Genomic DNA, 12,525 nt, shown 5'->3' on the forward strand with positions numbered 1-12,525 from the left:
TAATACAAAGTGCACCTGGACAGGATTCCTGAATATCGCGTGCACAATGAAGATTTGATTTTTCCCGATTTTCTGGGATATGGTACCGTGGCCATTCCCCACAAAATGCTCGTTTCGTCTATGCGTCTGTACTTTGATGAAATGTCATATTCTAATGTCAAAATGCCTGAGCGTAACGCCAAAACGGTCGGCTATTTAACACAAGGGGGCGGCACTGTACGGGTAGTTAAATATGTCGTGTTCCTCCTGCTTCGGGATGTTTTCAATTCCACTCAAAGAATTCGAGCACCGTTATCCCTCAAATTCTAAGGATTCCGCCAAGGGGATCCCTCAATTTCAACGATTCAGTATTAGGGGATCGCTCACTTTTAAGGATGCAACTCGAGGGGATCCTGCGATATCAAGGATTTCAGTTTCAGTTGTGAAGCTCTATTATCTGTATCCATGAGATCGTCCCGTCGGAGATGTAGACGACATTATTTGAATTCCAGACCAAATACACGTAGAACCGAATCAACGAAATGAATTAATTTACTGTAGTGAATTATTCTATTGCTCCGAGTGGGGGATCAGTAAATAACGCCTCTCCTGGAATTAACGGATTTATGTTTCATGAATACAAAATTTCAATGGCTCGAACTTGCAGAATCATTAGTTATCCCACCAGATGGCGTCACTAATCTGGGGCTTACGTTAGTCAATAGTAGTTTATTTTCAATTCCCTTTTTGATTAGATTCTTAGACACCAGAATCCAAATGTTATCTTACGAGCCTCTCAAAAGATCATGAGATTTATTTTTCTTCTTTCGGTGTTCGGCATAGTTTTCATTGATAATTGATTAACTTCGAAAATAAGTTGGTTCGATTTCTAATTCGATCCAAAGTATTCGAAGCACGGAAAAGCGAACCTAGCGGATCCATACTTGCCACAGGTGAAATGTTCGATTGCCGACAGTAGTTCATGTCATATACTGCACACTAGCACTCCTAGCGGATCCTTACTTGCCACCGCCAAAATAAATGGAACCAAATTACACACACACAGTACTTGATATCCTACTGCACACTAGCGCCACCTAGTGGATCCTCAAGTGGAGTCCTCTATAGCCGCAGTAGTCGATGGGCTACTGCACACTAGTGGCACCTAGTGGATCTATCCTTGCCACGTTGTATAATCCTCTACCGTGGACACTCCCCCTCCCCCCCAAATTTATTTCACGCCAATCACTACAAACTTCTAGGTCTCTCTTTTACAGGGATCGTCATAGACCACGCGCTGATAATGAAGTGACCAGTCCAGAAGCTGCTTCTATAGGTATAGATGCTGGAGACGTACTCGGGCGCCATCTGTCGGTGGTGGTTTTGACTAATTATGAAGAAACAGAATGTACGAACTTTATCGTTGATCGTGTGCACGTTTACGTACCTGCTAGTCGGCGCCGCCGTGTTCGACGCGTTGGAATCCGACTCGGAAGTAGAAACGAAACAGAAGCTCTTCCAGGAAGAAATCCTGTTTCGCGACAGATACAACATGAGCGCTATCGAGTTCGAAAAGTTGACGATGATAATTCGTCGATCGATACCGTACAAAGCCGGGCAACAGTGGAAATTTGCCGGCGCTTTTTATTTCGCTACGACTGTGGTTACGGTTATTGGTAAGTTGTCGGTGCGCTCTAAAATCGATGTTGTAAAAATACGTGTTTTTATATCCGCGCCTTCCACGCCTATGCGCTATGACGTCACGTGTGATGTGCGACGTCCGCCTCGAACGGCAGTCAATTAAAAGCCGCTAACTAATTTATGTTACAGTCATTTTCACCTGTATCGATTTATAGGAGCTGTGAAATACTCGTATCCCGTGTGGCTAGATCTATATGCAGTGTATTTTCGATGTATCAATAATATACATGATACACGGAACATTTTGAGATTTGTACAAGTAATGAAATAGGGCCCCATCTTCGGCAAGCCAATGGCTGTACATACAGTAATCGGCAGGGGCGGATCCAGCTTTTGGAAAAAGTCGTAGCGAATATTGAGTCACTACTCACATGCGTGTGTGCCCCGTAGTGATAACGCAGCAGTTGTCAGCCATAAGCGGGATCTGGGGGGTCCTTCCACAAAAAAAAATTCTGCAACTGTAGATGCATGTAGGTGCATTTTGAGCCATTTGGGAGAAAATGCAAAGGTTACTCGGAAAAGAGGGGGGTCGCGCGAGGACAAAAGATAAAAAAGTTGAAGACTCCAACTCTTGGACTCTAGAATACGAAGGAGTACACGCAGATCTGAGATATTCGTTTGTAATGGCCCTATCATTTAGAGTTAATACCAAATTATCTACGTGCAATATCTAGATATATTTGAGTTACTCAAGATATATGCCCAAGGCGCTTCGTCGAGATATCTTAGTTGCTCGTTGAGAAAAATGAGACACTTCATACAGATATTCCTGAGATACTCATCCGAGACACGTCTTAAAGAAATCTGAGATTCTCATTCGAGATACTTGTCACAGATAGTCGAGATATCGGATAAAAATCAGATCAAGGAATGTTCCTGGTAGACGTACACACAGCTTCGAATTCTGTCGTAAATGTCTGGTCTCTTTTCTACCCGTTAAACGCTCGTATTGACCAGGAGGAAAACCGGTCTATAACCCGATTACACAGACGCGCGCCACGGTAAATCAAATTCCTCTCCGACAAAATGTTGACAAATCAGATTAAATGAGAAACAATTGATCGAATAAAACGCGGAAACCGGAATCGGACTGCATACATACACAAATTAGATTCAAGTAGAAAAAAATAAACGTTTGTAACTGGCTGTTCGTTCCTTCGAAACCATCCTCGCTGACCGGCAACCTGTCCGACGAGGGTCAAATTTACAAGTTTTGAAGTTTACAAGTTACGAATAAAACGCGGAAACCGGAATCGGACTGCATACATACACAAATTAGATTCAAGTAGAAAAAAATAAACGTTTGTAACTGACTGTTCGTTCCTTCGAATCAATCCTCGCTGACCGGCAACCTGTCCGATGAGGGTCAAATTTACAAGTTTTCAAGGCCATCTCAATGGGAAAGCAGGGTGGGGTCCGGACCCCTGAGACCACCCACTATAATACGCACCGGGGGCTTGCTCCATAGTCGAGACTTAAGTCCAAAAGTGGTCTTAAATCTTTAGACTGGTCTTAGCTGTTTGATAAGCTATAGAACAAAGATAGTCTTAGACTGGTCCTAAGTCTAAGCCCTGAATATGGAACCGGCTCCTGGGGCCGTTTGCCAATCTAACAACTTAAGACCAATCTCAAGATTTAAGACCACTTTTGGACTTATGTCTCATGGTTTTGTCTCAAAGATATCTACGAAATATGATTTTCGTCAAATTGTTGTTGAAAAATATCAGTCCTTTCTGTATTTATTTTTGCGCACTTTTCAAGTCGCCCTGACTGTATTGTGGTTTTAAATACGACTGCAGATCGAGACTCCTCCTCGGATGCGCGGTGCCGCTCGGTGTTCCACATGTGACACTTGACATATAACGTTAGACGTTTTTGTATAGTTGAAGCTGAATAGAATGAATAATGGTTAATTAGGGATACGATACACATATTACGGGGAGCGGGAAACGGAGGTGTAAGTTGGGGCGGGGGGGGGAGATGGGGAGAGGGACTGCTGATGATGAAAGACGAATAATAATTGCAACGCATGAATGTATGATAAACCTCAAGGGGAGATAGATATTAATTCACTTGTTGCAGTAATACAGAGAATTATCATATGCTCGCACTATGAATACTGCTGACACAATGCTTCATTATAACTATTGAGCCGAACGCCATCAGAACTCTATATTCGCGATCATTAGTCCAGTTCGAACGAACCCCCGAATCCACGGGCATCAGTAAATCGTATTCCAGCCTCAAAGGGAAATATCAAGCACAGATTTTAGGCTAAAATTGATACTTCGTCTCTCATATCCGTTGAGTCCGTTGACCCGCCTATCTACCCCGTACGTGACGATTTTTAAGAAACCATGATCGAGCTAACCATGGAGACCGGGCAATTCGAGAAATGAAATGATTACAGATTTTATTGCGGTTTTTAAAATGACCCCGGCTGATTAAGAGAAACAATGTGTCATTTTTTAGCCTTATACAATAACAACTTTAAAAAAAGATTATCATATATATACTTATCGATAGATGGAAATATTTTTGTTACGATGAGGAGAGAATCCCACAATGATAATAAAAAGTCCGAAAATGAAACTTCGAGATAGTAGTTTATTTCAACGTTTCGACTATATCCTAATAGTCATCTTCAGGAATAATGATATAAGGCCATTCCTGAAGATGACTATTAGGATATAGTCGAAACGTTGAAATAAACTACTATCTCGAAGTTTCATTTTCGGACTTTTTATTATCATTGTGGGATTCTCTCCTCATCGAGTCAACACGGATATAGTGTTCTGCCAATCGTGATTTTTGTTACGAGTTTTAAGGCGTCTTAAAAGTTGCCCGTCTATGCGACAGACTTATCGTTGTGCGACCCTGAGAAACGTAGTTTGAAATCCCAAGAGCATGAAAATAGTTACTGATTCATTACATACAAACTATCAGACACTTCGAAACCTCAGCCTCAAAACCTAAATGCGAATGCCTTTTTCAGAGTATCAAAACCCCTTCAATCAAAATGTTCCCCGATACGCCCCTAATCCATAATCTCTCGAATTACACTTTAAATTATATTACGTCTATTGTTTTATGGATTCTCCTATCGATTTTACATTGCATAGTACGTCGCTAGGCAATAGCGTCGATAATACATTACATTGCCCATAAATATTTATAAGTATTTCCGACCCAGCGTTTAATGGTTTTTTGTCGCAGTCGTTCGATCACAATTGTGTATCCATGAAATATATGTTTGCACTGTTGCGGTTGAATTTATAGCGTTCACCCAATCGAACTTGCTTAAGCCCCCTATTCGAATATTTATTACACTCCAACCATTTCTATGGTATATGGAGGAAAAAACAGTTTTTGAAATTAATTACATAAACGGTAATGAAAGCTTTTAAAACTTAACTTGGGCTCACACTTTACAATACATATTTACAATATCTGTAATATTGGAGGGATCTTTATACATCTAGACCTATTTTGATGAATTTAGCCAAACTTTAAGTTGGATTTTTTTCGTAAATTTGGTGGCAGCACAATACGGTCCCCTAGCGTGATTTCTGTGAACTAATGTAATAGTGCGGGCTGGAAGCGCCGGGAAGTTTAAAGGGTAACTGACACTTTTTTAAAGATTTTCATACATCTAGACCTATTTTGATAAATCTAGCCCCCTGCTAGTCACTAGTTGCTACACCGGCACACGTCCACTAGATGGCGTAACAATAAAGTACTCGTACTAAAGGTCAATCAATTTCTAATGAACTTGAATTGGAATTTTTGGCTTTGACGTTCCCAACGAGTGTATGGTGTAGTTTTACTGGAAATTGATTTTCTAATGACAAAAACTGATTCGAATTTAATCAAAATGTAGAAGAAATTGAAGTGCGGTAACCGAGTATAACCACTAGCGAAACGGCGGATCCTCGCCTGCCATGCGTGGAATCCGCACGATTGGCAATCGGGGATTCCACGTACGGCAGGCGAGGATCCGCCAGGTGCGCTAGTGATTACTCGGTCTCCGTGTTCAATTTCTTTTACATTTCCACATCATTCATTAGTCCCAACAGTGACGTTATATAGGACTTTCACTGTATACTTCAACGTTGCCAACCACATTTCTATGTTACTTCCTCAAACCCATATTCCTTCTAGATATAGTCTTAAGTATGTCCCTTACAAACCGACCACACCTACCGAGAATGAAACAGGGGGATTTCAAAATCGGACTAAAACATTTAGAAGGTACATTATTACATTAGAATGCCTTATTCTCCATAAGAACCATTTACATCTACGAACACGTTCTTACGTCACTCCCCCTTCCATTACAATTATCACACCCTATAGCTAATCCTATTAAATCGATAAGAACCCGAACCCCTGCGCGCTCTGCCTAATCCACCCAGACACTCTCCATTCATTGTATCCTGTCATAGAGATGATCTCTGACTTTATGGTAGGAGATGAGTGAATGTGGTTTTAAAGAGTAAGATGAGAGGTTTTGTGTAAGAGGAGAAGAAGTGGTATTTTCAATGTCAACGTCATCTAGCTTTATATGTTGTGTTACCATGGACACACAGCGACTCGTTAACGTCGGGTTCGGTTGGCAATAAAGATAAATTAACCGATTTAATTATTGTTGATGCCTCGAAAGTTCCGTAAACGCCGAGAAAAGTGTTTTGACTGCGCCAGGACTCTGTCCTATATAGTAGTGTCCGGATCATTTGGGACCAAAAAAATTCATCTGGTTTACGGGAAATCGGGAATAAATGTCATTTTCCTGTATGTTAATGAACAAAGTACTGCATGTATTGTCCGGATTAGACCCATATCCGGATTAAGCCGATCTGGAAGTTGATTTGACTGTAACCGTCCTATGCCCGGTTCGTAGGGTCAATATAGTGGTTATGGGCCTTTTTCTTGGCGAACATGTACCATGATTTTGTTGTTGTGAATCCTGCATGAAAGAATAACTTCAGTTCGTCGGCTCTGTACGGTTGAAATGATAGAAATTGAGGCTTTTTCTCTGTCTCAATTTGAGTAAAAGTATACGAAAGAATGCATTATGGTAACACTTCGAGTCGATACAGGACCGGTGTGAAATCAATTGATCATCCCGGCGTCCCCAAATTTTCGGGTCATATTAAGACCAAAATGAGGTATATACATGCATCCCAAATCTCAGCAAAATTTTGCAGCTAAACACGTTTTATCAATGAATGGACTGCGGTGTTCTAAACAACAAGCTACTGGTAACCTTCGCGTTCACGTAGCCCACACGAACGTTGACAACTCCGTGAAAATGATGAATTATATACACTTAATGAATTGAATTGCAAATACAAATTGATTCCCAAAAGATCTTCCGACTTCAAACGATGACTTAAGTGATGATGACGTATTCAAGCGAACGAGCTCGGTATTTACTGCGTACATAGATATTATTTCACCGAGTTGACCGCGCAGCAAACACGCGAGGTAACTCCGAGTTGACAGGAGTGCCATTAGGAAAATGTGTATACCCACATATGAGAGGAGAAACCGAGAAGAATATTTAAAAGGTTCTAAAGCACAGTTACCGCGAGCATAAGTAGCTATTCGAATAAACTAGTGTCGGTCGTCAGAGTGCGAGAAACGTTGACATATATAGATGTGATACTACGAGAGAGATGTAAATCGTAAAACGTATATATATATATTCGAATAACGATGAAACTAAAAAAAAGAAACGCAATGCAGAAACTCTCTTAAATTCAATAAACGTTTTAACATTTTAACGCGAACTGCCTGGTAACTATATGCACGCACAGTTTTATCAAGTGGTTCCACCTCAATTTCAATTCATCCCAGTTCAATAGTTGTGAGCTCCATGGGCCGGTTGCATGGTCGTGACTTAAGTCCAAAAGTGGTCTTAAAATTTAAGACTGGTCTTAAGTTGTTAGATTGGCTATAGAACGAAGTTGGTCTTAGACTGGTCTTAAGTCTAAGCCATGACTATGAAACCGGCCCCCCTGGTGTTCATTTTTTATGAGTTAACTCTGTGTCACATCGACACTCGGGGATCAGTTTCCCACAAGTTGGTTAGAGTTAACCAGCATGTTATGACAATTAAAACTTCATTGTATCTGTTGTATTTATCCGCCGGTTATCTTGAACACACTTTTGAGCAACTGAACCCAGAACTCTACTGACTTTACTATTCGGAACTGTGTCCTGGACCCAATTGCACAGTTGGGTCCAGGTGCGCAGTTGGGTCTAGGACACAGTGAGTTTTTTTTTTTTACTCTGAGAACCCCATTTCAAAGGGGTCATTCAACACTCTTAGTCTAATCATCTCAGAACTTTGCAACTGGTTCCTGGTTATTTTGTTTAGATCGCTTTTCGATTTGTAGAATTTCTAATTTGATTTGATGCTCGACGCGTTTCGTTATCAATTCTTCTTGCATTATTCTCAAGCGTAGTTTGTGCTCTTCCAACAAACACTTGATTCGTATGTCGTTCACGCACTCTTTCGTGCATTTACAAGCTGACGACGGATGTGGCGGACGGTTGTGATGGTGAATCGGCACACCGGCGGATGGATACATTTTGCCGGCGTTTGTCTGCTGCTGCTGCTGTTGCTGTTGTTGCTGCCGTGATGATAGATTAGCAGCTGTTTTGAAGCTTCCGGATTCATGAGAACCAACACTTTCTTCACAAACGTATTTCCGCTTCCGGTGCAAGCGGTTTTCCGGTGTTAGGTTCTCAGTGTCGTCGGTAGGTGGCGCCGATGGCTGTTGTGCAGGAGCGTTCGAGTTGCCGTCATCCCGTTCTGTATATACGTTCTCTGAAAATTTTACGAAACTTAGATTTTCTTTTTGTAGAAAAGTAGAATTCTGAATCCCCACAAACTTTAGGCCTTTTTATGAACACTCGATTAGTGTACACGATTATGTAAAACGTTTTTATGAGCATGGATTATGTAATAATCCGTCATTTTTGTGAACATTGGTTATCATAATCGATTAGCATACCCAGCATACTCGCTCGGCGAGCAAGCATGCCGATTATCTAAGCCAACTAAGATGGTGTTCTCCGTAGTGAGTTGCTGCTGAGTGCACCATAATTGGATAATTTCTACCTGGCGTTTTTATCAACCAACATAGCCGGTTATGATAATTGATACTAATCGGCTAATATAATCTAAATAGCTAATCTATTCTGATTATGCTGGTCCATAAAAATGCTTTATCTAAATCTTATCGAATGGGATATTGGCAACACCAGATGGCGCGACAAAAAGCCAGGTTATTTGTACATACATGTGTATTAGTTTTCCTCCATATACCATGGAAATGGTTGGAGTGTAAATAAAATCGTAATCGTAATCGTAATCGTAATCGTATTCGTAGTGAATCGTATTCAGTTCATTTTCAATGAAATTTGAACTTTACTTATAGGCTTGCAAACGAGAAAATTAACAAACGAGTCATCGGATAGATATAAGATTTCCTTTCTCACTCAGTGGATGTTGATGATTTCACTGAAAATTGATTAACTAATCAGAAAAGTTGAAGCGCGGTAACCCAGTGCCACTAGCGATCCTGGCGGATTATCGCTGAATTCTCGCTTCCTTCAGTAGCCTTGCCGGTATCCCATTAACGTCTTAATGAACTTTTTGCTCAATTATGTCCCAAGTGAGGTTGCGTACGTGTCAGCAATTCGAATCACAGCAATTGGAATCTGCTTACCTATTTTGATATTTAAACCATCTGCATCATCCGTCGTTTGGCCAGCCGGAGCTTCGGCCAATACTAATTGTTTCCCGGCGTCCGCCTCTGAAAACGTGTAGGGGTCCGCTAGCATACCTCTAACTACTTCCGTTATATCGACTTCCGGTTCCACGTTCTACGATACAAACGGAAACAGGATTGTAAAGACAAAAACAAACTAGGCTACCTAATCGAACAGATATTTCGTCAGAAAATTAGGATGTTTACCTGGAATGGATTTCTTTGCTGGAAGGTCATATTTCGGCCTCTTGCTCGAGCTTTCACTTTCAGACATTTCCACAAAATCTTCAGATTTTTCTTCTCACGCGGTAGAACATTACCGTCGGCGTTATACTCGCTAACGATCCTCGCCCAGGCGCAGTCTTTCATGCTGATATGATGAGAGTCGACTCGTTTGTCTTCGACCAGGTGCACGTACGGTTGTATGACTCTTACGAAGCGACTTTTTTCGTAGTCGGTGAAATTCTTGCTGCGCACTCTGCTGGGAGTACTGGTGACGTACATATCCGGTACGATATTGGGGAATTTGCTGTAATGCGGAATCGGACAGAAATCCATCGTTTTTTGAAAGTCGATACTAGTTAAGTCGACTCCACACGAATTTTGATCCGATCGACAACTCCACAGCCAGTTCCCCGGCCCTGCAACAATAATTAAACTCAGTAGCACTAATTGTACCTACAACAATAGAAATCGTTGGATTTAAACCAACGATCGGTTAATTCACGAGTGCAAGAGGTCACGTGGTAAACAGAACACGGCGGATGAAACATCTTCCGCAACCAAGTAGTTCATTAATGATTAAACTGTGCGGTTCTCTTAATCGTAGAATTCAGTTGAAACGATTGCGCGTTTTTGAATAGACTCTTTAAATAATGTACCGCAGTGTTCATTCCGAAGTGTTAAATCTATCTCTAATACTGCGTGTTCATATAGGGACTGATGTCTAGTTTCAACTCCCGGATTAGTGTTATCTTCATCCGTGGTTTACTAATCCTCGTCAGTAACCAGTAGCAACCAACGCTGAATAAATTTGTGAAGAACTCCCGATGGAAGCAATAGGTGTTAATTTCGAATCCACCGGCTGTGGAATTAGTAATTACACAATTTGCTTTCCGCAAAATTAGCTTGAAATTGAACTCGATTTGCTAATCATGACGTCATGCGTACCTTACCCCAATGGTTTGAGCAACTGACATGGTGCGTGATGCAATTTTACGCTGCGGTCAAAATTGGCTAATTTTCAATCATTTTTTAATATCATTTTCTACCGACAGGTTCATAATTTTGCCATAGGCGTCTCCAAAAAGATTCATTGGTATTAAGTATGGCTTTCATAAAAGTGATACAACTTTTAAGCAAAGCAAAAGTTCAAGAAGTTCATGTAGGAGAAATATTGAAGCGCGTAACTGCACTATAGCGCACCTGGTGGATCCTCGCTTGCCACAGTAGCGGTGCCGTGTCATAGAATGAAATGCCTACAATAGATCTCAGGATAAAGGGTTGGGGTCAGCAACCGTCAATATATTGTAAGGGGACATCTGACATTGAGGGGCATCTGATTCTATGACACAGGTGCAGCATTGTGGACACGTCTGTCAATCTTCAGAAAATTCAATAATATACGTATATATAGATGTATATGTTGTTGTTATTTTCTATAGGTTATGGTCACAGTACGCCGAAAACTCCTGGAGGCAAGATATTCTGCATGTTTTACGCCCTGTGGGGCATTCCGCTGTGTTTGGTCATGTTCCAGAGTATCGGCGAACGCCTGAACACTTTCATTACGTTCATCATTAAAAATATGAAAAAATGCGTGAAAATGAAAAAAACCGAAGTTTCGCAGACGGAATTGATTTTAGTCGGCGGAAATTTGTGTACGATAGTTCTATGCGCAGGCGCGGCGGCGTTCTCGTATTACGAAAAATGGCCGTATTTTAACTCGATCTATTATTGTTTCATCACCTTGACGACGATCGGATTCGGCGATTTCGTCGCTTTGCAGAAAAACGAAGATCTACAAAAGAAGCCGGAATACGTAGCGTTCAGTCTGATATTCATACTGTTCGGTTTGACTGTCGTCTCGGCCGCTATGAATCTTCTAGTTTTACGGTTTTTAACGATGAATACCGAAGACGAACGAAGAGACGAACTGGAGGCCGAGGCCGCCGCTCGGACTGCTGTTAGACTAGACGGTGACGTCATCAATGCAAATTCGAATTCTAACGGTCAAGTTGTTCAACGAATTGACGAAATGCCGAAAGCCGGCGAATTCAACGACACGGCATCGGTGTGCTCGTGCACGTGTTATTATTTCTTGAGCAACGGCAGGAAACACTATTCGGTGACCAGGTCTCCGGGTAAAATAGCGCACCTGTTGCCGCCTGAACAAGCGTCACCTGGCGGCGGAAAGGATAATGTCGCCGCGAATGACGAAGAAACGGAGTCGTTATTAGCGTTCCAATATCGACAAAAACGCGCTTCGATTTGATACCAAAAAAGTTTGCTATTCTTAAAATGAAACTTCGTATTTTATTGTTTTATGAAAATATCGGTTTATGAGCTCTACCTCAAAGTTAATATATACATGTATGGATTACCGGGGACTCCCAGGACTCTTGGGAGTCGTCACCAGCGCCCAGTTGCACGGACATGAAGTCAGTCGGAAATCGTAAGACTGATTTTACGTTTTTAGATAAGTTTTAGAACTAAAATGAGCTTAGAGACTGGTCTAAAAGTTGTGAAAATATAGCTTAAATGTAGGTCAATAGCTTTTATGTCAAATACGTTGTTAGTTTGGTTATAGTTGAACCAAAATGACCTTAAACTGGTCTTAAGTTGATAGATTGGCTATAGAACCAAAATGAGCTTAGACTGGTCTTTAGTTTTTGCTTTAGTATATATATATACAGAATGAGCTTAGACTGGCTGTAGGTTAGTAAAGTAAGGCTATATAACAGGACCATCTTAGAGTAAAGCCAGTATACCGGTGCAACTGGACCCTGGGTTTCTATTCACCCACTTTTCACTTTTGTGGGGACTTAGGTTTCAAGGCACCTTC

At 41.2% G+C, this 12,525-nt stretch overlaps 1 protein-coding gene across 1 annotated transcript; it reads left to right on the top strand.

The window, feature by feature from the left end:
- Positions 1-1,325: 1,325 nt before the first annotated feature.
- LOC141909988 (two pore potassium channel protein sup-9-like) lies at positions 1,326-11,955 on the top strand. The gene is made up of 2 exons (XM_074800676.1): positions 1,326-1,655; positions 11,126-11,955. The coding sequence occupies exons 1-2, from the start codon at positions 1,373-1,375 to the stop codon at positions 11,953-11,955; spliced, it is 1,113 nt and encodes a 370-aa protein (XP_074656777.1). The 5' UTR covers positions 1,326-1,372.
- Positions 11,956-12,525: the final 570 nt, after the last annotated feature.

Source organism: Tubulanus polymorphus, chromosome 8, assembly GCF_964204645.1.
Source record: "Tubulanus polymorphus chromosome 8, tnTubPoly1.2, whole genome shotgun sequence".
In the NCBI taxonomy this organism is placed as follows: Eukaryota; Metazoa; Nemertea; class Palaeonemertea; order Tubulaniformes; family Tubulanidae; genus Tubulanus; species Tubulanus polymorphus.

Excerpts from the sequence above, each read along its gene's own strand:
- LOC141909988 (XM_074800676.1), top strand. The coding sequence starts at position 1,373 with ATGAAGAAACAGAATGTACGAACTTTATCGTTGATCGTGTGCACGTTT. Across the intron at positions 1,656-11,125 it reads GACTGTGGTTACGGTTATTG|GTTATGGTCACAGTACGCCG; the intron begins GTAAGTTGTCGG and ends TATTTTCTATAG.